The sequence below is a fragment of the Dicentrarchus labrax genome, unplaced genomic scaffold (genome assembly GCF_905237075.1).
Source record: "Dicentrarchus labrax unplaced genomic scaffold, dlabrax2021, whole genome shotgun sequence".
NCBI lineage: Eukaryota > Metazoa > Chordata > Actinopteri > Moronidae > Dicentrarchus > Dicentrarchus labrax.
In genome coordinates this window covers 21,869,135-21,895,582 of record NW_026136707.1, presented here as the reverse complement: position 1 = coordinate 21,895,582, position 26,448 = coordinate 21,869,135, and the positions used below count along the sequence as shown (strand labels likewise).

At 43.6% G+C, this 26,448-nt stretch overlaps 1 protein-coding gene across 3 annotated transcripts; it reads right to left on the bottom strand.

Moving 5' to 3' along the window:
* Positions 1-337: 337 nt before the first annotated feature.
* dop1a (DOP1 leucine zipper like protein A) lies at positions 338-26,167 on the bottom strand. Of its 3 annotated transcripts, none has more exons than XM_051406689.1 (38): positions 25,792-26,167; positions 23,674-23,871; positions 23,242-23,423; positions 22,975-23,145; positions 21,117-21,306; positions 20,507-20,605; positions 19,887-19,986; positions 18,993-19,102; positions 18,136-18,250; positions 17,902-18,022; positions 17,496-17,615; positions 17,169-17,286; positions 16,030-16,059; positions 14,805-15,071; positions 12,561-13,086; positions 11,368-11,651; positions 11,134-11,286; positions 10,900-11,000; positions 10,455-10,720; positions 8,184-10,314; positions 7,811-7,922; positions 7,385-7,567; positions 6,677-6,802; positions 6,015-6,149; positions 5,636-5,691; positions 5,389-5,493; positions 5,196-5,262; positions 4,835-4,979; positions 4,305-4,384; positions 3,565-3,674; positions 3,194-3,343; positions 2,827-2,888; positions 2,237-2,389; positions 2,014-2,150; positions 1,826-1,881; positions 1,572-1,736; positions 1,132-1,261; positions 338-943 (listed from the first exon to the last, which is right to left on the bottom strand). In XM_051406689.1, exons 2-38 carry the CDS (start codon positions 23,809-23,811, stop codon positions 635-637), a joined length of 7,503 nt encoding a protein of 2,500 aa, XP_051262649.1. In that variant the 5' UTR covers positions 23,812-23,871; positions 25,792-26,167; the 3' UTR covers positions 338-634. The 3 variants fall into 3 exon arrangements, with proteins under 3 accessions (XP_051262649.1, XP_051262650.1, XP_051262651.1); XM_051406690.1 differs by having other exon boundaries at positions 18,993-19,075; XM_051406691.1 differs by lacking the exon at positions 16,030-16,059.
* Positions 26,168-26,448: the final 281 nt, after the last annotated feature.

The following is a 26,448-nucleotide window of genomic DNA, read 5'->3' as shown; positions in this document are numbered from 1 at the left end:
CTGTAGGAAAAACACATGTAAATGATCATATTAATGATGGCTGAATTCCATTTAGCTGCTACCTGGTATTGTGCATGCTGGCTCACTGTCATGACTTACTGGGACACTATAACAGAGCCATTGTTAATGTTATTAGTAACCTGTGCTTTTCTCACTATGACGGGCCTATTTGACTTATACTTGCCTGCCTAAATACAGTTATATATCCATTTATTTATTTAACACCTTTAATTCCCCACAAACAAAACAGGAACTGGTCATTTCCATCAATTATCCCCTTAACAAGCCCAGCTCAGGATATATTTTAAAGGTCATGATGACAGTGACAGAGTGCTGGTAACTCTCCCATTAGAAATCTTTATTAAGTCACATCGATATGGAATGGCACAGCATCTTAACATTGTTCAAACAGGAAATGTTAAAAGTCAGTCATCAAAGCTGCTCCGTATATACAAATAATTAAAATTAAATACAATAGCTTTTGAAAATTAAAATAATCATTATAAATACAAAAAAATGTACAAACTATTTTTCCCCCATTTTTGTTCCCTTTTTCTTTAATGTACAAGTTGAGGTTTTTCACTAGTGTTGATCAGTTATGTGTTAACCCCCCCACCCTCCCCTTTCTGTGTTCTCACGTCTTGATAAGGCCCTCTAGAAAGTCTTTCTCCACCATCTCCTCGATGTTCTGTCGAGCTCGACTCCAGAAGACCTTCTGGCTCTCCAGTTTGTGGCCCTCCTTGTGGCCAGGGAAGGAGGCGTCTGCGGGGTTGTGGCTGTAGGCGGGACCTGAGCGGCTGCTGGCCTTGCTGTTGAACACCTGGCTGAGCAGGTTGAAGAAGGGCAGCAGCTGCTCCATGCTGCGGATCACGTAGAGGGTCAGCATCAGGTGACCTGGCTCCCAGGACAGGGTTCGGGTAGAGCAGTCCTCCTCTGGGTTTTTCTACGGGAGGGGGAAATGGGTAACATGGGTTACATTTACTATCCCGGTTGAGGGAAACGCAGAATGAATGAAATGAGCTACAAATTGGGTCCTTTATTGAGCATTTCCCTGAAGATACTCTTTGTAAGAGGCAGTCATTTGTCTCCATCATTTAATAACCTTGTGTGGACAGAGGGAGGATGAGATACCTTGGCTCGTTTCCTCAGCAGCTTGGCCAGTCGCACCACGTAGGGTTTAAATTCTCTCTGGTGTGTCCCTTGACGTCTCACTTCCAGTCCTGAATCGTCTGAAGCCTCTGGGATGAAGGCCCAGCGGTACCTGTAATGAGGCAGGACTCATTCAGAAATAACACAACTTTGATCTATTTAACAAGTTACCAGAGCTTTAAAAAGGAGTGATATCCAAAGTTATTATTCATAAGTCCATTCATATGCACTCCACGTACTGAGATTGGGAAAGTCTAATTTAAAAATCTTGTTGCAAATGATTCCTGCTGTGTTCATGCATTTTAAATACTGACAGGCATATATACAGAATTTCCACTTTTTAACAAATGTCTGTTACTGATTCCCTAACCCAACCCTATTACGTGCAAAGCCTATTATGACTCAGGCTTGTCTGTACTGACATCTGGAACTGAGGCAGGCTCTCAGGAGGCAGGGCCAAGGCCAGGTCCAGGAGCTTGCAGGCAGACAGATAGAGGTTGAGCCAGCGCTGGCTGTTGTAGGAGGTGGAGAAGCCGTTCCCACCAGAATAAGTGGTCTCCAACCCAGCCACAGATGGCCCTGATGTCCTAGAGATGGACAGGAGAGGATTCATCTTCACAGGAAAATGGTCATTTATGGTGTTCACTTACTGCTGCAATATCAACAGATGATGTACCTTGATATGTCCTCATCTGCTGTTAGCTCCTGCTCCATCAGGAGAAACACCTGAACCTGATGTAGGGAAGCAGATGTAGAGTGTAAGAATTAACATGTGTGTTTTTTGTGCCAATATACATGTCTAGACAACTGAAGGAAAGAAGGCACAGTCAGTGGGCGAAAGAGTCAGTGTGGTCTGGTTCTCACCAGCTCAGTGATCATGGTGGGCCACAGTGAGGTGAGGTGTTGAGGTGACATGCGCAGCAGCAGCACTCTGAAGAACAGGAAGACCTGTGCATGGAGGATGGGCACCTGAGGCAGACGCAGGCTCTCCACCAGACGCTCTTAACACACAAACAAACTTAGTATCTGCTCAGTAACCATGTGGTAACACCTCCCAGGTACATGTACAGTATATATGTGTATTTACCTTGTATGTCTGGCAAGTATTTCTGGTACTGGTCCACTTCACTGCTGTAGATGGTGAAAGCCAGGCGTTTGAGCAGCATGGCTCTTTGCTCCAGCTCAGCGTCTCTGTTGGTGAACAGACTCAGAGAGCTGCTCTGGGCTACTGCCACCCGGGCTGAAGGGAAACACACGCAGTCATTATTAGTCTCCCTGCCAGTCTTTCATTTTTATACATTTTTTTATTTGATGGTGGAGTTTTTCTTTATCCGAATCCAGGGTCTAAGGATAGAGGGTGCCAAATGTTGTAGAGGTTGTGAAGTGCCTTCAGGCCAATTTGTGAAAGTGGGCTATATAAATAAAAGTAACTTTAACTATGTCACATCAGCATATTTCTGCAGCTGCACGGGCTAAACACTTAGTTGGAGTAGAAATGTACAGCTTGTTTGCTCAAGATCCTCTTCAGAATGCAGGTTTAATTCTGCCTGAAACGAGACACGCCAAGGGAAAAACACTGCAGTGCAAATGTCAGAAAGAAAAAGAGGATCTGGTAAATGGTCTGTAACCATACCCAGTGGCAATATCTACCCTTATTTACAAATAAGAAAAGCTTACTCATGAGGTCTCTAAATGTGGTCTTGTCATGAGTCATCAAGTGGTCAATGATGGCTCTCCAGCTGAAAGATGAGGAAAATGATGTTGATGTTAGACTAATAGTCCAGAAACATTGGGGCAAATTAACAACATCTGACAATAACATGTGCCTTTCCAAAGTTTAGGATTAGGTAAAATGTATTTACACTTTGACTTTAAAATGTATCTCTGTCTTTGAGTTCTTATTTTTAGTCTATAAACAAAGGGCAGACTGCTACAACAGTGCATCTTGAGTTAATGTGTTTTTTTCTCCCTCACTGGGGTTACATGTTAAAACCAGCTGCAAAAGTGGTCACCCACACACGGTCGGGTTTCCTCTCCTACTCACTGGCTGACGCAGGACGAATCCATCTGGAAGAAGGTGTGGTCCATGAAGAGGTCGAAGGCCTCCTTCTTCCAGGCACGGCGGGTGTACTGATACCCACTGAGGCTGCTCAACAGTTGGATGCAGGCCCGGTAGCTGGGGGCGTTGTGAGCACTGCCAGGAGAAATTGGAAACATAAAATATGCATTTGGTCACCTACGACTTATTTACGCACTCCACCTTTCTTCCTAACATTCAAAGATCTGTTTTATTTATATGCTTGACATTTCATGTGTTCCATCTTCATACTTCATTATTTTGTGATGTAAAACAATTCATAGTATACACATTTTAATTCAGAGGGAATCTCAAAGTAGTAACAAGCTTATCCCCACCTGTGGTTGCGGAGGTAGGGCACCACGTAGTGCATGATATTAACCAGCAGTGGGATCACCCTCTCCTTCTCGTCACTGTAGAACACCATGTCCAACAGATGAGCCAGCACCTGACAAATACATTTATCATCCATTCATGTCAGTCTTACACCACGTGCTTTCAGTAGGCATGGCAACATTGAGTTATAAAAGCTGAAAGCAGGCAGTCCTTTCTATATATTGAGCTACTCTGATTCCTTGGCTGGGAGATTATATACAGGCTGATATAACTGCAACAAGCAACAGTATGACTAACTGCACTGCAGCATTATGTTGATATATTGCCATGAATAAACCCATGAATCTATAAGTTGCAAACAGCAGTGAAGCACTGGCAAAATCTGCTAAATTAGCTCTACATTGAGCTAAAATAGATGGAAGCCAGTGATTTCAATTGTCCAGCTCAGCTCATTCACAGCACCACACTAAGTCCAACCGATTGATTTGTTGGTTCACTAATAATAATTGAAGTAGAGGTGGGGAGGGGGTCGTAAATCAGCTCTAAGGAGCTAGGTTGGAGTGTTAGTGTACTGTAGGGCTGTGCCTCGGGAGAGCAACGGGCCTTAACAATGCTGGTAAATGTGAGTGAGAGCAGCTTGAGACATAATCAAGATGAACAATGGGAAGAACTGGCAGAGCCACTGACTGATGGCCTGAAAAACAACAGTTGAGTCGAATCACAGAGACAGAGAGTGTTTTACCTCGGCCAACAGTGTGAGGGCGTGCACGCTGTACACTGATGGAGTGAAGCTGGAGGCCTCCATCACTGTGAGCATTAAATCTACAAAACACACATTGCAAACATTAGCAGCAGCTACATAGCGGAAAAATATTAATACTGCCATGCTGAAGCATGCAGACTTACTGCAAAATATGTTCACATTTCACATGCTTTTCATCGTGCATGTGAACTGGAGTGCTCTGTTTTGACATACTCACTTTCAGTGTCTCACATTCAGATTATTTTTTACACTTGATTTAGCTGGATTGCATTAATCCCTGACATAATACATCCTTGTATAAACACAAAAATGACCTTTCACTTGCCAAAAAACAGACTACCCTGAGTATCCACAGTGCAGCTTAACAATCTCACATTCCCTTTAGATGTAGTGCTATAACTTTTTGTTTGTTAGTAACTTTAGTTTGAAACTGGCTGTTACATACTCCAGCAATATGCAATGATACAGGTACAGTTTCCATTTACACTTTTTGTTTGTAAGCAGCACACCTTCTACATCAGATTCCAGGTTGGTTCCATCCACAACTATCTGAGGAGAGGCCTTCACCTCCAGGTTTCTCCTCAGCCACGTGGTTTGCTCCAGAGATGAGCCCGCGATTGTCCCGATGGCCTCCACCACCTTATGGGTCACATCCTGAATACACAAGTAATATTCAGTTACTTAGTAAGAAGTCACATTCAATCAGATCATTTTACTGTGGTTCACTCTAATCTTGCATGACTGTAGGACAAGAAACTAAAGAAAAGCCTTGATGTTATTGGAATAAAAGGGAAGAAGTATCATCAAATTATAAAACAAAATGGAAGCAATTGAGAGTTGAATAGGAGTCAGGATGGATCCAGTAATTACCTGCAGCTCCCTTTGATCCTTCTTGTTCTCTAGATTGGGATTCTTCAAAATGAACTCATTCAGAACTCTGCAGAAGAGAAAGAAAGAGTCAAGTTAAATAAGTTGAATTATGTGATGTAGGAGTAGTCTTTACAGATGTGATGATATAGGGACATGTGTGACAATTAAAAGGAGAAAAGGATGAGAAACCAACCCGAGTATAAGAAACTGTCCAGGGGCAGGCAGGCCTAACGGTACTGAGTCCTTCAGCAGTGCCAGCAGAGATGGCCAGCTATCAACTAAACTGGACACAGGGATCCTAGGACAGGAAGAAGGCACAATCAGGAATGCAAACTAACCACTTTTAGAGGTTTGAAGGCTCTGCACTAATGGCATCATTTACATTAAATAGTAATAGATACATAGCATACATATTTGCTGTTGAGAAGCAGTGGACTCACCTCTGGACATAGGCATAGAAGAACTGCAGCATGCAGACCTCCAAAGAGAGGTGCTTCTGTGGGGAACAGTGAAGAAACTATATTAACAGAATGAATGACTATGGACAAGGTGAAACTAAAAGACATACGAGTCAAAGTCCTTGTGGAAAAACAAATATCGATATGACAAATATGGCATGAGTAAACAGAGGCTTATTAGCTGATTGTTAATATTTGCCGTCTGTTTTTTCCTCCAGCTCCTATTGTATCAACAGTTTAATTTGTGACATCATTATACACAGGCAGAAACTGTTTCCACTCAGTGTCTAATCGCCTTTTGCTGAGGGAAAGATGGGGATGAAACTATTTACATTAATGGAGTTCAACAACAAACACAAACCTTGTCCTTTGCAATGGCAGGCGGCTGCTTCAGGACCTCTTTGACTGTCTGCATGACTGTCTCAGTGCGCATGGCGCTTACTGACCGAACAAGCTCAACCAGCAACAGCTGCTCTTCACTGGCCAAGGGAATCACCTAAAAGACGTGGTATAAATATAATGCGTACACTCAAACAGAGACATACTAGAGTCTGGGCATCTCTTTCTCTTGAGAACAATGCCAGAGAGAGAGTCAGTAACATAAGTTACTTTTTAAAGTAAAACAACACCCCCTGAATACCTGACCTCCACTGGTTTAACTTCTCACCCGGCTGCAGTGAAGTACAGGTGTACACCAAGACCCAGTGACATCACTGTTGGGTGTGGTCGAAGGTGTAACGATATACACTTCAGACCACACCCAGCAGTCAGAGGTGAAACAGGCTTGAAACTTTTAACCAGAGAGGGCAGCAAAGCATGCTTTTCAGCCAGGTGTTCATTTACTACATTAATATACATTTTATTTTAACATGTAAAAAGCAAAGCAAATACACCTAGCTGCTTACTACACTGACCAGAAAGTATATTAAGCCTGATATCAATAGATTTCAATGTAGGCATCAAGACAATACAACATAAAAACATCAAAAGGGTGGGCAACAGAGAGATTTTTAGAACACCCACCTTATTTCTGACTGGAGTCTTGACCTGTTTCCTTTCATTCCAAACGTAGGCAATCGCAGCCATGAAGTGTGCACCGTGGTTCATGGAGATTGGACCCAGCAGCTCCAGGATTTGCTGCCGGAGGTTCTGTAGAGCAAATGCGAGCGAGGAAGTTAGGCTAGACCAGCTGATTACTTACTAAATAATTTCAGTTACACTTTATATTTTCACTATTATTCCTCCGACAGGAACACAGGCCCTGAAATGATTACAAATGATGTCCTGTAGAGGATATAAATCACTGTGTTATTTCAGTGAAAATTACATTAACAACCCAGCTCCGGAAAAAACTAATATCATCTGGACAAGGCTAATAAACAACTTGAAGAAAAATACAGAGCTATAATTGCTGAAAAAAGTATTCTCACTGTTGAGACCAAGTGTAATCCAAGTGTGTGGATCCAGCATTTTAGGACAGGCTGCCCACATGTTTAGATTTGCTCTGGGACTGATTTTCACTTTGCTGTGTGCACTGCAGACTTCTGTTTCCTGTTTTATACCTGACCTCTGTTAAGTGCTGCATTTCAGGTTATTTGAATAAACATGTGAGCTACCTTTGCATTTATTCTATTTGGGTAAGGTTTAAGACAACACGAGTGAAATAGCAAAAAATATTAGTGTGGTAACACTTGTGACACATGTGAAGTGAATACATGTTGCCTGGTGTACCTTAGTGGAGCCCAGGTTGATGTTGGAAGTAGAAGCAGCAGAGGCAGCGGCGGGCTTGTCGGAGTTGTCCGCTTGGTGGAGGACGCTCCACAGCAGGGTGACAGAAGACATGATGGTGTGCAAGATGGACAGGATGCCTGAACGAGCCTCAGCCAGGTGCTTCTGGTCAACACTCACTTGTAACTGAGAGGCACAAGTATTATACAATAATATTATAATAATAATATACAATCTTAAACAAGACAGTCAGCCCGGTTATATTATTATGCAAAGAAATAGAAAATATCAAGCATATTTTAATATAAATCATAGTTAATGAGCACAGGATTCAGAATTGTTAAATATAAACAAGTCTGTTCAGAGATTGTAAACATTCACTGAGACATTAGCAATTTGCAACAACCCGTTAGGGCCTGGCGCCCTCACCTGGTGGTACTGGGAAGTGGGATCCAGAAGGCAGTAATGGATGATGGCTGTCACCCCCTCCAGCACTGTCAGAATTAGGTCAGGAGGGATGCAGAGAGCCATCCACAGGGGTCTAGAAGACAGAGGGAGAATATGTTGTTCAATAAATACATATTCTTAATGAATGCATTTCTATTAAAAACAATTCAGAATGTCAAGCATTTATATCACAACTGGTATATCAGAAAAATGGACGATGTTTAAGAGAGCCATTGCATTTTATGGTCAAGAGTGCCACCTGGTGACCAAACTGTTGCTATTGCCTGTACACGAAACCTACATGTAGAATGGGTTATTATGTTAGTATAGCTCAGCCGTATGCAGATGTTAATACCTGGTGTCAGTTATCCCGGTCTCGTAGCGGTACTGCTGAAGAAGGTTGTCCAGGTTCCTGCACAGCTGCAGGGTGACTGAGGCAACCACCCTCCTCAGCACCCTCCCCATGTATGGCAGGGTGGCTGTGATGAGTCCTATCCACTGGGGATGCATCTTACATGTATGGTGCTGATGCAGCGCTCTGATCACCGCACACAGGAACATACCCTGCGCTGTGATAGGCTGTCCGTGGAGGTATTGCAGTGATGTCATTGGCTGCTGGGGGTTGACATGCTCCACTTCCCCACCCAGGATCTCATACCCAGCCCCAGCGCCGCCTCCCGTCCCTACACCACCTGCCCCTCCTCCCACAGGTCCTCCTTCTCCTGCTTCATCAGCTGGCACCAGCACTCTGTGTTCAAGTACAACTAGGCTCTGCAGCAGTCTCAGCAGCTGAGACTGGACGGCGCTACAGCTGTCTATCTGGTCCTCGGACAGGTTGATAACACTGTCCTCTGACAGACCTTCTTCCACTGTGGCCACGTTGACCCCTGCCACCCGCTGCTCATGCCACTTCTGGGCGCTAAATATGGAGGAGAGCAGGCAGTGGAGAACCACCTTCTGAACTTTGCACTTGGACAGAACATCGCTGATGAAACTAGCAAAGCCCTTAGCTGAGCCACCCGTGACTTTGGCTAGCTCGCTGAAAAGGAGAGTTAAGACCTCCACACTGGTCAGCTGCATGGCCCGGTTCCCCGCCAAGTCCTGAGGGCCTGTTGCCACGTGGGAAGAGTAATAGCTTCTTAGGAAGTAGAGACAGAGCGAGATGATGATCTCCAGGTACATAGCACTGCGGAATGAGTGTGAGTGGGAGTCCTGGGGGATGGGGCAGTAGAAGTCTTTGCCCATGACGGAGACCCTGTGACGGGCTAGGAGGTTTTGGAGCAAAGAGAGCTGTGGAGTGTAGGTGTTGTTGATACTGGTGGTGGAGATGGCACTTACAAACCCTGAAGGAGCAGCTCTCAGCATGGCTGCAATGGCTGACAGCGCGTGGAGTGCTCGTGAGGAGTCGTACAGCTGGAGGTAGAGCAGGACATGCTGGTAGAGAGGATGGATGTTGAAACGAGGTGGGGCAGAGGATGATCTGCGTCCTGTGACACTGACACCCTCGACAGTCCCACCGGAGCCCCCGCTGGGTGAGCCAGTGTCACTCTCAATCTCTGACACCTCACCTTCCCCACAGCTGTACCAGTTCTCCAGGTCCAGGCTGTCCCCGAAGAAAATACTGGGAGGTCGCAGTTTTTCAGCTTGATTCGCCATCTTTCTCAGCCTCTCCTCCTCTTTCCTCTTGGACTTCTTGATCTTGGGCTTGGCACCTGGTGATTTGTCTGCTAGCCTCTCCATGATTTTCCCTTTAAGGCTGAGCTGGGTGCTGCTATGGCTTCGTTTACGGGCCTGAGGGTCGTCCACCTGCAGGTTGTGGTCTGGGGTGGCTGGGTCGGAGCCGTCTGGCAGTGTGACAATGGAAGGTGAAGAACTATGACGGGTGATGCCCTCTCTGTGCTGCTCCTCTGCAGATATATCAGCCGGTGTGACAGAGAGGAACTCCAGTGTCCCTCCAGCCAGCATCTCGGGCAGAGTCTGGTGGTTGGAGATGAGAGGAGGGCCAGAGTCAAGACGGAGACCGGTGGAGGTGTCTGAGGAGGTGCTATCTGTATCTGTCTGGGGCCAGTTTTCAGGTGGAGCTGGGACTTCAAAAGATTCCTCGTCTACTAAACTCAAAACCCTGTCTATCAGCTCTTTAATAACAGAGGACACAGCTTCCTCTATAGAGTCCTCCGACATTTCATCTAAAAAACCAGGTTGTTGCTCAGAGCCATTGACAGTGCTGCCAACACCCTCTGGTTCCTCAAAGCTGTTATTTTCCACTGTAGATGAATGAGAACCACTGGACTCGGAGCTCTGGGGCTCTCCCTGTTGGTCTGCGGGATGATATTCACAAGCTAATTGCAAGTTCTCACTGCTCAGGCTCAGTAAGGACAGACTGTCACTCAAGGGGTTGACAGTCAGACAGAACGGCTCCATGTCACCCATTGCCAGGCCTCGGAGCTCCTCGTGTGACATCCTGCCCCCGTGGATCTGACTGAAGTCTAATGAAAAGAAAAGAGAGAACATAGAGGAAAAAAGAAACTTCCACATAAACATGCAACTGCTTGATGATGTGAACACAATATGGATCCAAAATGACACACTATCATTTAAAAAGGCTGAATTAACGACCATTACTTACTGTCTGAGAAACCAGAGTCCCTGGTGTAAATGGGTTCTGATGGCTCATGTTCAGGCGGTTCAGGGAAGACCTGCGCCCAGTGGCGCTGGGCTTGTACCCTCTGAATGGATACTCGGTGGGTCTTGGGGTGGAGCAAAAGGAGTAGGAGAGGCTCTAAAACCCGAGCAATGTCATGTCTCTGAAGGACCTGATTTAGCCAAGCCCGACCAACGGCACTAGTGCACGGATCCCAATAACTCAGACTGTCGAGCATGATGAAGAGAGATCTGAAGGTCAAAGTAAAAAGATGTGAAGAGACAAAGAAAAAATTTAATTGACAGTGAATCACAGGAAAGGCACTTGATACAGAATACAACTGTATTAATGGAAAATAATTTTTAATAATTAATTTAATTTAATTAATAATTTAAATAAATGAGGCACCATTTCTATGGGGCTAACCCACCTGTCGAAAGTGCGATTAAAAGGAGAGGACTTGGTCATGTTCAAATCTCGCGTCAAATGCCACAGCACTGAGAACTTCACGTGTGCCTCCAGACGAATTCTCTGAAAGAAAAAAGGTGCTTCAGCATGGATTTCATTGACATTTGTGTGTCTGCAGACTGAATGACGAGGTGCCTGCTGTTATATTGTGTGTTTGTGGGTGTTGCCTGGGATGTTAAGTGTCTACTGCACTAACCTTGTCTCTGTGCATGAGTTGCTGGCTGATGACGTCCTCACAGATGCTGGAAGAAGGAACCAGGTTGTGAAGCTGGTAGAAAAGCTCTACACTGCGTTGATGGTGTTGAGGTGTTCCTTCACTCAACTGGTTCCATAGGATCAGAGCCACACGCTGGTAAAAAGATTGAGGATTAAACAGGGTCGAGAAGAACAAAAACATGAAGCCCACTGTAACCTAAAACGAGACCTCTACCTTGAAGAAGTCTGTCTTGTCGGCGATGTACTTTAGGATTCCCTGAGTGAGTGGTGGCCTGATGACGACAGCTACGCGACCCTGACTGGGGCTCATGGGCTGGGAGGACTCAGAGCTGCCGCCAGATGCCACGCTCTCCGCGGTGACCATGGCAACCGACTGGGTGAGTCCTACGAGGTCCATGAGCAGGGAGATGGCCACACCCTGCAGGCTGAAGTCACTGGCTAAGCAGCAGGCATCCATCAGGGTCTGCAGCCACACTGGCAGACGGACCTGCTCACTGTCTGTATTGAAGCAGGGGGATATCAAGTGTTTAAAATGGCACAAATCGAACATATAAAAGCTGTAGATCTTAACACTCAGTTTCTCTCCCTAGCCCTGGGTGTCCTTGATTTACAGCTGCTGGATCTACTGATTGATTCCATGAACAACTAGAATTACCGCCTCGCAGCTGTATGCTTCCACCTACCAGTCAAGTTGCAGTTTACATTCATGTCTGTCCAGACTCATATAATATGTAATGAATTTAATATAAGGTATTAAGTGCGTTTTCAGCATCAGCAAAAGCAATGACCTTGTGACGGACTACTGCTGTATGTCTGTTACTGTGTGAGTTCATTGAGAGAAGCAAAGTCATATTCTTGAAACTTGTTTGCGTTCAAATGCACACCCACACCCACCCACACACCCACACACTCCCCACACACACACACACACACACACACACACACAGAGCACAGAATATCTAAACAATCACAACAGTTTCAGGATGGGCACTCAATATTAGTGTCACCAATTCAGTGTCCAAATACTGACTAAATGTGAAATATTTTCACAATTTCCCCGTGGCCAGAAAAGTGTTTTGGCAGAACATTATGTCGCAGTGAAGTTGAGCTTTGACCACCTAATCAGTTCTTCCTTGAGTGGATGCTTGTGCCAAATTTGAAGGAATTCCCTGAAGAGATATTGCGTTCAACAGAACGGTACGGGCAAATGGATGGACAACCCAAAACATAATGCCTGGCTGTGTATAGTTGCAGAGCATAAAAACAGAGGGTAGATATTCCAATGAAAACCATTTTTACACTTTAACTTATCTGTCCCTTCCCACTGAGCATGACAATACAGTAAATGCAACATCTTTGTTTTCAGATTTATTTTTTTAAATGACACAGAGTGTTTGTGGCACTTACCTAACTGCTCTTCCTGTGTGGGTGAGGACTTGAGGTTGCCCTCTGCGATGTAAACAGGGAAACTGGAGCATTCCAGGAAGAGCTGGCAGGCAGCAGTGAAGGCAGCAACACACTCTCTCTGGATGAACGCTGATTCTAAGCATGACTCTACATGATCACTGTGCCGGGAGCCCTCTGAAACCAGGAGCCCCGACTGCGAGACCTCGTCCCTTTCACCCTTAGCTTTGTCCACCTGCCCAGGGGTAATATACAAGGTGATGAGTCGGGAGAGAAACTGCTGGAAGTGCTCCAGGCAGCACTGCATGACTGGTTTGTCCAGAGGTTTGGTCTGAGATGGGCCGGAAGAGCGACGGCCTGTTTTGAGCGCCGGATGGGGATGAGGGGTTCGCTCTGTCTCCTCGGGGCCATCTCCCTGATACTGGACGAAGTCTGTGAAGCCACTTTCAGAGGAGCGACTGCTCGGAGGGTTTTCTCCGTCCTCAAACACCTCTCCATTGCCAGGTAACTCCAGAGTAGTGTGCAAAGCCTTGCAGGAGGACAGAGAAGAATAGGTGATGAAGGAAGTTAAGCAAAAAGTGATGGGAAACAAAGGAAAAGAAAAGGTGTCTGTTGACCAGTGCACTGAAAATACAGCCAGCCAGTGCAGATTCTGTGTATTTACATGGAGCTTTTGTGACCACGATATGTACTATGTGGCCATAGTAGGGTTGGGCAAAATGACAGTATCTAATGTAAGACAATATAAATCTGCCACCAGAGATTTTACCATACCATTTATAATGACAAATCCATCCCTTTAATGCCTCTGACCGTGTAGGGCCATTATAGTTAATGTTGCAGAACTACCTTATTACAAATAATATTACAAATATTGGATTTACAGGATTTTTCCAACCAGCTTCTGGTGCAATGTCATTAGGTAGCTTAATTTGTCATGTATATAATTCTGTCAAAACCTTTCCACATATTACTTAATCTTGAAACACTTTATTTATTACACAACATATATTGGAATACAAAATTACAGAGAGTGTGACTAAATCAATATCACATGCACCCAGACCATAACTTTAAATGTGTAATCTATTCAGTAAATGTATGCCTAACTATTAGTTTTAATAGTGGAGGTCTCTCAACAGACACATTATCCTCATCACTGCTCTGTTCTGTGTCCCATACATATAGTGAGGCTGTACACACAGCTGTTGGGTTTGACCCGAGGGACTTATGTAGACTGAGCTGTACACCAGGCTAGCATCCTGCTGCAGACAGACTGAAGTTATTTAAATTCTTTGTCACGCCTGAGGGCTTCCTGGGGTGCAATTTGATTGAGGCAGCCTGCACATTCTGGAGTCTGGACTCAGATGGCACGTTAGATAGCACGTTCCCTATATGCCCCTAAGGGCGGGGGGTGGGGATGTTATAGTATTCAGTGGATGTATGTGGAATGTTTTCCACTCAGATGGACATGGCTCACCCAGGAGGCAGGGTAGCCTACTCCTCTCTTCCTCAGAGAGAAAAGGCGAGCTGGGCTCAGCTGTTGGTTAACCATCTTCTGTCTTTCTACTTGTCCTCTCTTTTGCCCCTCGTGGGCATGCCTCTATCTATCTATCCCCTATCCATCTCGGGGCATAGGACTGATTGAGTGAACTTTTAATCATGCCTCAATGAGCCCTCAAACACTTAAACAACCAGGTTGCTGGACAGGGACCAGGAGGACCAGGACAGCCAGACGAAGCATTTGTTCTGAACAAGTCTTCAAATGCCTTGTGTCGAGGGAGTGTGGGACAGCAGGGCCAGTCGTGGGACCACCCAGACAACTGCAGCAAAGGGCAGGAGGCTGGCAGTAGCCAAAAAGAGCCTGAAGGGGCCCTGTTCTGGGACCAGGGCACACCATCAGAGCCTGAACTGATGGATTTTTGGGCAGTAACTTGTAGGGGAAGTGGGTCAAGCGGGTCAAACTGAGATTTGCTCTGACTGGGGCAGCAACAGGGCCTATGCTTTAATCAAAAGATCTTGATCAGAGACAGAACAGAACTATCAGCTGGCGATGTTTGTTCAAAGTCTGACATTTGGCATAGCGGGGCATCATTTTTGTTTTGGTGCTTGTTAACAACTTTCATTTTTAACTGACCACTAAAGCGAACAGATACTCAGATTTTATCATAATAAAATGGCAGAAAAAAAGGGGATGTTAAACACTTTTAATATCTGTTATGGATTTTTTTTAACAGTTTTACTCACCTGTTTGTCCTCCTTGTCTCTGCTCTTATCCCTTGCTGAGTTCGAGGGGTTGCCGGTGGAGTTGGCGAGGCCCTGAGCCCGGGGGCCCGAAGGCAAGGCCAGGGGGGACACCAGTGGTGGCTGCACTTTGCTAAGGATCTTGGAGCAGAGACGAAGGCAATGGGTAAGCTCCCCGAGGCCGAGGGACTGCAGGTGACTGGTGAGAGCCGCCACCATGCGCAGCAGCAGCTGAGGAAGATGCTCTGTCTGGATCTCAATGTAGGTCTCCTGGACACAAAAAAACAGAGGTCAAGTGAGGACATAAAGTTACAGTGACTGGGTATCTGGAAGGAGGCAAACTTGATATAATGCAATTCAGGCTTGTTAGATTAAATATAATTTTATACACATTAACATCAAGAGTTATCTTCTTATACATACAAAACATACCTGACTTGCTGGCTTTGCTGCTATTAATCACGGTCTGTTTTTTTTTACTTTTCGCTACTCATTCCTGTCCTTGTATTGCTGCAACAACTGAATTTCCCTTCTGGAGATCAATCAATACTGTGTGAGACCATTCACCTGAAGACATCTCTCCTATCCTCTATTTTGTGTTTCTGTGTTGGCTGTTTCTTATTTCATTTAAGTAAAAACATTATTTTATCTAATTTTCCTCTGAACACTTCACATCAAGTATTTAATGATGACCTTACCATTAAATATATTAGACCTAAATGTACAGAATTATTTTCTCTATATTTGATTGTATGGCCTTTTTGCACTTTGTGCTTCGTTATTTTTATTTTTATTTTGAAATAAGTATTTTGACTCAACAAGCAAAACACATTTTTATGAAACAAAAATAAAATATAAAATGAGCATTAAACCATGAAGTAAATTAAAATGGTCATATTTCTTACAAATATGTGAGCACTTCAATAGCATATAACTGCATGCATGCTTAACAGGAAGCACATACACACTGGGCGGAGATTTCATTTTCACAAGATCCACACCAAACAGCCGGGGTAAGTTTACACCACATGTAATGACTGTTATAATCCCACTTCTTCTGCTGGATCATTTTTAGTATTAAAGTATGACAGTCAGTCAGCCATTCTAAAATGATCACTCAAAGCAGGTCAGGATGGCCTGAGGGATGTTGGCAGGACATTGCAATAATGTTATCATAGCCTCAGTGAAGCAGGGTGAGGTGAAAAAGCAGGAAAGAGCAGTACTTTACCTGGCAGATTACCCTCATGCTTCTAGTAGGCTTCAAGGAGAAAGAGCAGATAGTTTGAACAGACAGGAGCAAGCAGAGCACAGGCCACACAACACTTGGTTTGCAGAAACACACACGCTTACCCACACGCCTTTCTCGCTCACAAGGTACTCTTTCTCTCACTCTTTCACACACACAGACACAAGCATTTAAACAGGATCATTAAGGAGTGGGGGATTTCCAAACTATACAGATTGGAAATACTGTATATAGACAAGCACATTTCTAAAAGGATGCAAACAATATTTTTGGCAGGGAAACTAAACACAGGCATTTTGAACCTGTGTAGAGATTGCACACATACACACACAGGAACAGGAGAGAGATGAGGTGCACACACACCTCCTAATGGTGGCCATGACATCCCAGGACTGGATTCAAAAATGGTAGTTTGACAACAAATCTGACAACATGGAGGCCAAATTGCAAATGTTCATGGAGGGTGCTTGTAGGGAACATACTGCATTTAAAAAGGAGGTGTGTGAGTCAATAGGGAGAAACGGAATGAGATGAAAGCCCAAGCAGGGGCGGGAGACAAGGGGGTGGAAAAAAGGGAAGAGAAAGAAAGTGGCAGACAGATACAAAAGAAAAAACAGAAACCTATAAAGGATGGGAAATGAAAACATAAAAGGAGAGAGGGAAAAGCTGTATAATGACAAAGAAGGAAAGGCCAGAAATGAAAAACTGAGCAAAGAAGAAATACAAAAAGTATATAGATAGTGAAAAAAACAGCATGGAATAGTGGAGGAAAAAGAATAAAGAAAGTGATAATGGAGTAAAAGCAAAGACAGGAAGTGGGAGAAAAAGCAAATGGGAGATAGAAAAGAAAGGCAAAGGCAGAAAAAGACAGAAGGACAGATGGATAGAAAGACTGAAAGACAGATAGATTGACAGAAAGAAAGAAAGACAGAAAGATTGAAAGACAGACAGACAAAAAAAGACAACCAGAAAGACAGAAAGAAAGAGGAAGGAAGGAAAGAAGGAAAGAAAGAAAGAAAGAAAGAAAGAAAGAAAGAAAAGAAAGACAGAAAGAAAGAAAGAAAGAAAGAAAGAAACAAAGAAAGAAACAAACAAACAAAGAAACAAAGAAAGAGTCTCACCAAGGAAACAATATCCAGCAGGAAATCAACCAGCTGACAGAACTCCACCAATGAGAGCTCTGGAGTGTCTAAGCTCCCAGCATGCCGTGGTGCACGCATGCTGCTGTTCACTGTCCTCCTGCAACAGAAGCATTTGTGAGATTATTTTGAGGTGTGATGGTTAGCAGTTCACTTCAATATGTGGCTCCACTGTGTTCAGGGGTGTGTGTGTGTGATGGGGGTGGGTAAAGTATCCGGGCACACATTCGGCTCCTGGTTAACTCGTAGTGCTTCTGATACTGTATAGTTGGTGAATGGAGTGTAGTGAGTGAATTTTAACACACGAACCTGCAGCACTCCTCAAACCAGCGAGCGATGTAGTCCCACATGTAGTACGGCTCAAACGAGTTGAACAGGAGATTGGCTGTTTTAATCAGTTCTGCTGTCTTCTTGTTCTCTCGTAGTTTACTAAGGAAAAAGGTAAAAAAAAAAAAACATCCATTACAATGCTAGTGCTTAAAAAATGGTTTCAATTATGTATTATTATCTTTCAAATTGGAGATATCTTCCTATTTCTATGTTGCAAATGTACTTATTTTCTATTACCTTTTATTCAGACTGATGTAACATCAGTTTCAGTTTAACCTATTTTACTTGTATTTTTTTTTCATGATGCGACCATTAAACTTTCATCAAGGGGTTTATTTAAAATGTGCACATATGTAAATGTATAGAGTAGAGACACTGGACTGACCTGCTGAGGTGTGTGTGGTCTTTACTGAATGGACTCTGGTTTTGGAGGTCCAACTCTGTTCGACACTGTGTGTGTAGAGTCCGAAACACCTCGATCAGAACATCCTCTAGGATTGCTGGGCCTGGAGAGGGAGATGCGTACGAGGGACGATACACACATTGGATATATAACATTTAGTTTATGTGCCAGCACTAGAACACTAACTAAACTATTGATTATTGATAGACTGGTTACCGAGCTCCGGTTTGTCCAGCAGACTGATGAGGATGCGAAATGGCTTGAGGTCGTGCATGAGGATGCTTTCCTCTTCTCCACCTCGGGCCTTGCCCTGCAAGATCCCTACCATTGCCTGAAAAAACACAGACACACACAGACACACATCTCTATTACAGTAGAGATCAAAAAATATCTGCAAAGTCCAGCAGCAACACAGCAGAGCACATTCATTTGTTTTTTTATCATTTTAAATTTAACTTCCTATAATATTTGGCAGAACCAATTTCATATTTTCCCTTTTTTTGTGTGTGTTTCACGCTTCGTCTGCCACATAATGGGCTGAAGCCAGAAACAGACGGTCTCTGTAGTACCAACCTTCTCCCAATGGAGGGAGCTCCAATTGCTATCTCAGAGCAGATGGTAGAAGAGCAAACAAAAAACAGAACAAAACATTTTTAAAACCCTTTCAAATACAAAACTTCCCCTCCAGGTCGCTCTGTGTGCCCCCTGTTCCAACCCCTGGAGTACCAGAGCTCATCACATGCCAGGGGGTCTCTGTGTGTGTAAAAGTCTTTGGGAGAACTGGGAGCTGTCTTCAAAGGACAGGCTACTGGGAATAGGAGAAGAGAGCAGGACATATACGCAAACCCCACAGAGGACGTGGGAGATGTGGGAAGAGAAGGATTAAAGGCCATGGATAAATTGTGTGACAGACAAAAGAGGGCCAGATCTGCCAAATTAAGGACGAACCCCAACCAACACACACTCCCAACCCCAAATATATGCACGTTTGATCTCAGGAGACATATGATTTGGGGATTTTTTGGAAGCTTATTGTACACATAATTGATGACCTATTTAGCTTGAAAGCTCACCTGGACTAGCATGTCTTTAGAGAAGGTGTTGAAGTAGTGGCTAGCGTGCTCCTCTGGGTTGCTCTGCCGAGTGCTGCGGGGACCTATTATCACACCGTTGTTGTCAAAGCCTTCAAAAAACAAAGACATATAGTTATAATCAAACAAACACTCAGATGTACATCCAGCATATTCAAGCATGAGGCAAAAAGCAAGTATTCAGAGTGGAGCCAATGGAAATTTAATGTTTATTGAGAAAACCATCTGTATCTTTCAGTTAATCCTGTTCTTTGTCCCCTTTCTTCTTCATAAAGTCCTAACGGCTGTTGCCCACATATCGCAGATTTCAAGCCTAGCCAGATTAAGAGTGGCAGGGCCTGAAAATATTCAATAAACAACAACAAATGGTTTTTAAAGCCAACCAAATAGCTGGAGCTCTACTTACACCATAAGATAATATATCCCATTCATTGGGGAAAACTCTTTCACAGAATCCACTTACTATTTGTTCCTTATCATTTCTGATGATCCAGAAATAAGACAATCTAATGCTGTGTGCTATCATTGCAAGTTGCTTTGGAGAAGAGTGTAAGCTTGATACATTCAGTGTCCATCCTTAGCCATGCAGACACTTACCGGCATGTTCATCCACAGTGAGTTGTAAACAAGAGAAAATAAAGTAAGACAATGATCACAGTAGATACACTTCTACTGTATATTCCACAGAACAGAAGTGTCTACTACAGGTTAATAAATATGCGAATCTCGACGACAACAACACTTTTGGGTATTCCTGTAAAGATTTACCAGACATTCTTGGACTTAGTATCTCTCTAAATCCTACAATACAGCAGAAATGACATGAGGAATGGGAACTGTGGTACATCTGAATGTGTCTGTGTGTGTATTGCGCACCCAGCAGCCAGGCGTAGAGTCTGCGGTTGAGGGACATGTCTCTTCTCAAAACCACATGCAAAGCTGCTGACAGGATCCGGATCATGTCGGGTCGAGTCGCCTGAGCACAACAGAACAGACCAGAACGCTTGTGACTGTTTATCTCTCCCCTTCACACACATATGTGCTGTACATATACATACAAGCACACATACACACACACACAGAGCAGATGTCAGATTAGAGCTGTGTCCCACTTCTGACACTTCAGAAATGTTTTGAGGTGAAAGATTTAACAAGCAGCCAGCCTTCCACCATGGCCTCATTATGATCACACACATGCATGTACAAATGCACAAAGAGAAAACAAAACACAAACACCCACATCTGAAATAACCTAACAACAATGCCAATACTAACATCAACAGTAGCTAATATAGCTTAATAAATCAATATCAGCCAGTTAAATACTTGGGTCTAATAGGAACTGGAAAACACACACATCAATACCATAATTCTGTCACACACAGACACACACACACACACAGACACACACACAGACACACACACAGACACACACACAGACACACACACAGACACACACAGGCCTGTAGTTTTAGCCAGACGTCTGATTACTTTACCTGGCTCATATGGAAGGGGAAGCAGAAGAGGATCAGGTCCAGGGTGCTCCTCTGTACCAACACACTTGAGTCCTGGACTGAGGTACTGACCGCCTCCACCTGGTGAGAACAGAGACACACTTTTGATTCAAACTTCTTATGTACATTTAAAAAAAGAACATTATACAAAATTACACTGTTAACCCATTTGAACAGACAAAGAGATACAAGTTAAACCTGCGATGCAATCTGACCTGGCTCAATGACTCTCCTCATTTCCTGTGTCAGACACTATTTGACTTTGGTAATCATGACTTTGATTTATTGTTACTGACATTAAACATTAGATGAACCGCTGAGCATGCCAGTGTTAATAAAATACTCATATACTTTTATGGGGTAACTATGTAGACAATACCGCAAACATCTGCGGTTAATTTTGTCTGACTACTGACATTTATCTTGCAATCACCAGCGCCTAAGGTTGAATATTGACTAATTTATTCCAAACATGCATTTGGAAATTAACATATAATAAAGCATTGAACTGATGCTAAACAACCCAAATAGCTGAAACATCAGCTTTACTAAACTGCTGTTTTGGAGGAAGGTGTGGTGTAGTGTAATGTACCATGAGCTCAATGTCGCTGCCCATGACGTAGAGCTGGTCCTCCATGGAGAGCTTGCGATTGAGGTGCAGCAGAACAAAGGTCACCCCAGGGAGACGCACAGCAGGGCTGGTCAGGATGCTGCCCCACAAGGCACTGTAGAAGGCTGACTGCTCCACTGCTGCAGCCACCTTCTCCAACAGGGTGTTGGTTCTATGAGAAATACAGACAGGAAAAAGTCAACATGCTTATTAAGTACAATGAGCTGTGTCAGTTGCACAGGTTTTATTGCTCCTTGGTCCACGCATAAATGCTGTTTCTGAGTCTTCTTTCCGTAATGTAACATCCCTTAATGGCCCAGAGGGCACTCATCTAATTGGTAAGAAAGCAGAAGATTTTGAAAGCACCAGAGAGAGAGAGAGAGAGAGAGAGAGAGAGAGAGAGAGAGAGAGAGAGAGAGAGAGAGAGAGAGAGAGAGATTCATCATCCAATGCTCATCAGCTTCCTCTGAACAGAGCACTCACTCTGCTGTTTACAAGGTCATTTGGATCTCACTGTCAAGCTTTAATTTGACTAACTGAGTAAGACTTGCCAGTAACTATACATAACATTAAATTTAATATGGACAAATAAGTTAAATCTGTAAAATCTCACTTGGAACAAATTGGACACTATTGTGATTTAGGCTGATGAGACAGGAGATTTTTTTACAATCCCAGAGCAGCTTTAAGATAGAAAGAAATGTCGTCTGTGTGGAAACTGAATTACTGAAACAGTAACAGGAAATGGCAATAGGAGGTAGTAAAAATAATGCAACCTTCTGTTAACTTCTGCAATGTGACAGAAGCAAAAAAGGCTTAAAATACTGCATACCTGACGTACAAGTACTAAAACTGTAACATAAACAGTATACATTTAAATGAAAAATATGATGACCGTATACATGTTGACCAATACAAATAGGCCCCTTTCATAGCTGGCATTTTCATACCAGGAACAGCACAGGTGTCACTTATAACGTTAATCACATGTGGCATTGCGTACTGCGGAACTTCAGGCTGCGTTTCATTAGTCGTTCAACATGGCCTCGTTCACTTGCCCTCGGTTGAATCCCCGCCGCCATCATAAGTGTCGTTCCAATTGTCTGGAAAACTGAAGTGAACTTGGTGAGATGGACCCTCGGAGGGCTGAGGGAGCGAGTGAACAACGATGGTCACTCCGAGGTGGATATCACCCACAATGCATTGCAGTTTACGTCATTGCCGCTATAACGCCGAGTAAGGGCAAGTGCGTTTCATTTAAATCCCCCGCTCCTCCCCCGCCCACTTTCCCTCCGCACTCCAAGTGGCCTCCGTGCGACGTATGCAGCCTATGTCTCATGGAGCCATTGTTCATTTAATCTGTCACACCTGTGCTCTTCCTGCTAAAACAAGTTTAACAGTCTACGAGTCCTATGTGCCCTCTAGGGCCTGTGAGAGGAATTATGGTGCCATTGAGAAGAGTAATTTTTTAGCTTTTGTCAACATATATGAAGCAAATGACAATTAAAAACAAAAAAGCATTCCACATGAATAAAATACTGTACATATGATTTTTTGAGACAGTAAATGTAAACATAGTAAACACAAATATCCACACTAATTCCTGGTATCAAACAATGCAAAACTACGTTTTTTCTAAGAGACACAAGTCTTGGGCTGCGTCTTGAGTTTGAAACATTAGTCATCTTCCAATGACTCATTTCTCATGTATAATTCATACAATCTGAAATCAATTCCCTTCCACGTTATTATGCAATAAAATGCTTTCTCCTAATGGTCTGTTCCAATGCCCTCATGTGCACATTAAAAGTGTTTCTCTTTCCATTCCTGCTCATCTCACCTGTCGTAATACTCAGAGCCCTCCTCCAGGCCAGGCAGTACCCCAGTCAGTAGCCCCTGTAGGCCTGGCTTCAGAGTCTTTCCCAGGGGCAAGTAGTAGGTCTCATAGAGCCCGAGCAGCACAGGCTTCACAGACATGGCGGCATTGGAGAGTAAGGGGAAGAGCCCAGAGCTGCGGGGATGAAAAAGATTTTTGAGTGGTGTCACGATCTGATATTAGCTGAAAACCTTATTTTAGTGACAACTGTAATTGGCGCTACAGTATTACCTATAAAGAAAGAGGTCTTTGGCCAGCCTCTTGGGACCAATGATCTTGAAGATGATCTCATAGGTCTCCAAAGCCTTGCGGTGGACCCCGCTGGGCAGGGCGGGGTGGAGGCATTGGGCCAGCCGTTTGCCTATCGTCAGCTTCTTGGGAACCACTTGGTATTTTGCATTGTTCTGCAAAACCTGAGAAATTATGTTAGAGTGGTAGGTGTGGGTCAGACAACAGTGTTTTTATGTGTGTTTTTTTAATGTGTAATTTAACCCTTTTGGCATATGTAGTCATGAAATCTTTTACAACTCATGCAATTACAGTAGGCTGGATACCACCTGGATGGATTCAGTCTGTATATGTATTTGTCTGTTGTATGTATACGTCTACAACTTGTAATCTAGTGCAGTGTATGTGAAGCTGCAGCCTGTCTGTGATCCTTACCTTGTTGAGTTTGCCCAGCGCAGAGATGAGGTCTGCCCACTCACTGGAGTACTCAAAGTTCTTGAGGGCTTTGTCCACCGCTGCCACATAGTTCCTGTACTTGGAGTCACTGAGCAGCTCCACTTCCTCTGCATTCATTCTCCTGGGTGGTTATTACGCGCTAATGTAAAACACCAGGCACACATATGTACATCACACCTGCAATGAAAAACAAAAGCGAAAAGAACAGAAGAAGATTACAAAGTTTGGTTAAGTCATCATTTCCATTCTTGAAGTCCATCAATCAGTATGTGGTCCAGTATTTGTCAGGGTAGGGCTGGAGCCAAATCAGTCGACAGAGTCATATAAGTCAGGAGGAGCATAGTCACATGACAAAGATAATGACATGAACAGTCATTATCTTTGTTACTATCTTTGTTTTACGTGTTTTGGAAATGAAGCAAGATGTGCTGTATCATAGAATGAACAAAAAAAACTTTACAAAGTTTAGTGAGGAAGAGGAGTCAGCAACTTTCATAAAATATGCTGCTGCTGTCACTCCTTCAATGCCATTATTAAGAAAAAAATTATTTAAGAAACGGCGCCCGAGGCAACAGCTTTCTGCAGCTGGCAGAGACGGATGAGTCCTCACCATAAAGCGGGCTGTCGTCAGCATGCTTTGATGTTGTTAATTTCATGCTACGCAGTATCATCCAGGCTGACAAGCTCCCATTAAAAACCTAAGTGCTGTTTGCCTAGCTACATTTACTTCTCTTTTATATGAAGTTTCTAAATGTAAGCTAGCTTACTAGCCCATTAACACACCCAACCAGAAATGCCTTTATTGTGACCTTCAGATACTCAGTCCTAGGCACAGAACCATATGAAAATGTCCTGTCACGATTATCTTGGCCAAAATAATTGTGATACATGATCCTGATAATGATGAAAATATACTTCATATTAAGAAAAAATGAAAACATACTGAGATCCCCTTAACAGTTTGTTAAGAAACGCATATTTATTGCATCTCAGAAAGGCACCTCATCTCCCTCTTCTGTATTTTGGAATCTATACTATTCCCACACATCCTGTTTACTGTTTTTTATGGATACAGCGGGCAAGCCGAGCCCTGGTGACAGGCTGAGGATTTTGGAATGACTGAACAGATGGGTTCGTCCCCTTGTTCAAAATAAATCAGCAAGTCAGTACGGGACTGAAGGCTGGTGAGCTAGAGAGCTTTTTCAAGTCAAGTCATGTGAGGCTATTCACCATTATTCCATTGAGTGTTTGTAATATTATTTATTGTTCCATTCCTACTCAGCCATAAGATTAGAATAGGACAGTTTCAGTAGTATATCACAATATTATGTGAATAAAATTGGTATCGAACGTATTTTGAAAAGGAAAGCAACATTTGGTAGCAGGCTTTTTCATGGTAGACATTTTAGTTTGTCACAGCGGGAAAGGTGGAACCAACAACATTAAAGATGACTCAGTATCCCAGGAAACCCTTATCAGCGAGCCATCAGGCAACACTGCCGCCATTACTAATTCATGTAATTAATCACACCTGTGCTCTTCCTGCTGTGACATGTCAACATGTCTGCCTTGAGAAGTGTCTGCAGCAGACAGACAAAGACGTGAATAGGGTCTGACATGTTATTCCATTTTGAGAAGGAGCCTGAACACAATGAGGCAGTCGTGTGGCTGAATATTCAGGGACACGTAAAGTTGTATGTGAGAGAGTAGCTTGTGCTCTCCCTGAGCTCAACACACTGGAGTCTGCTGTCAGGTGTCAACAACACACTAACGGTGGAGCAGGTACGCACACCTGTCGTCCACACTACTGCAGCCGCTGTATACCTGCTGTATGTTAATGTACGACAATTACTACAAAGGCAACTTCAGCTAAAGAATATTCACACAGTATTGTGGGTAGAAAGCGCGTTATAGTGTGTGTGTGTGTGTGTGTGTGTGTGTGTGTGTGTGTGTGTGTGAGAGAGAGAGAAACTGTTGCAGTTGACGCTACAGCTAACAGCTAACGTTACCTTGTCACTAGCTAACGTTAGGTGTGTTCAGCTAAACGTAAATTACATGTTTACGCTACTTTATTCTTAGGCGGATATAAAAGCTTACCGTTATAGGACACAGGCCAGCAACTGTCATTCAATCATGTGCCCGGTTCGCCGAGTAAAAACGGCTGACAACGTCAATAATAGGACTAGCACGCCAGCTAACGTTAGTAGCAGGTTGTTTAAATGATGGAGATGCAGGGCCCGGCTCCGATGTCGCCCGTTCATATAAACCCAGTCCCTTGACGAGAAGGCTTTGGAGGGAGACAATGGGTCATTATGTTCTACATATTCTTATATCTCGTAGTATTGTCCCGCACTGTGTAAATAAACAGTGATGAGCGCATCAGTAGCTTCCAGTGCCAGAGATACAAAGACGATTGACAGCTCCCAGACTGCACTGCAGATTAACGTCCAACTGCTCCGGTCTTACGCATGGACGACTTCCTCCTCCAGTCAAGTGACCGCAGTTACACCAAAGAATCCCGGAAATGAGGGTCCTTTGTTTTTTTTGGTCAAAATTAAAGCTGAATGTTTTTCACGTTTGAAAAGTTCACATTTGACATTAGCAATTATAGCGTCCCAATATTTAATATATGATACTATACTAATACTGTTAGTGTTCTGTATTATTTTATTAAAATTCCCCTGTTGTTCTAAGGTTTAACTGTAACAAACACTCCTGTCCCTATCTCTGGAGACATACATTCATATACATTGC

Bases quoted from the DNA above. Each gene is read 5' to 3' on its own strand.
- dop1a (XM_051406689.1), bottom strand. From the start codon at position 23,811: ATGAATGCAGAGGAAGTGGAGCTGCTCAGTGACTCCAAGTACAGGAAC. The intron at 5,692-6,014 runs GTTTGTGTTTGT...TGTTCCCCACAG, and splicing joins CTGCCATTGCAAAGGACAAG to AAGCACCTCTCTTTGGAGGT. The intron at 3,675-4,304 runs GTAAAACACTCT...TGTATTTGTCAG, and splicing joins CCCTCACACTGTTGGCCGAG to GTGCTGGCTCATCTGTTGGA.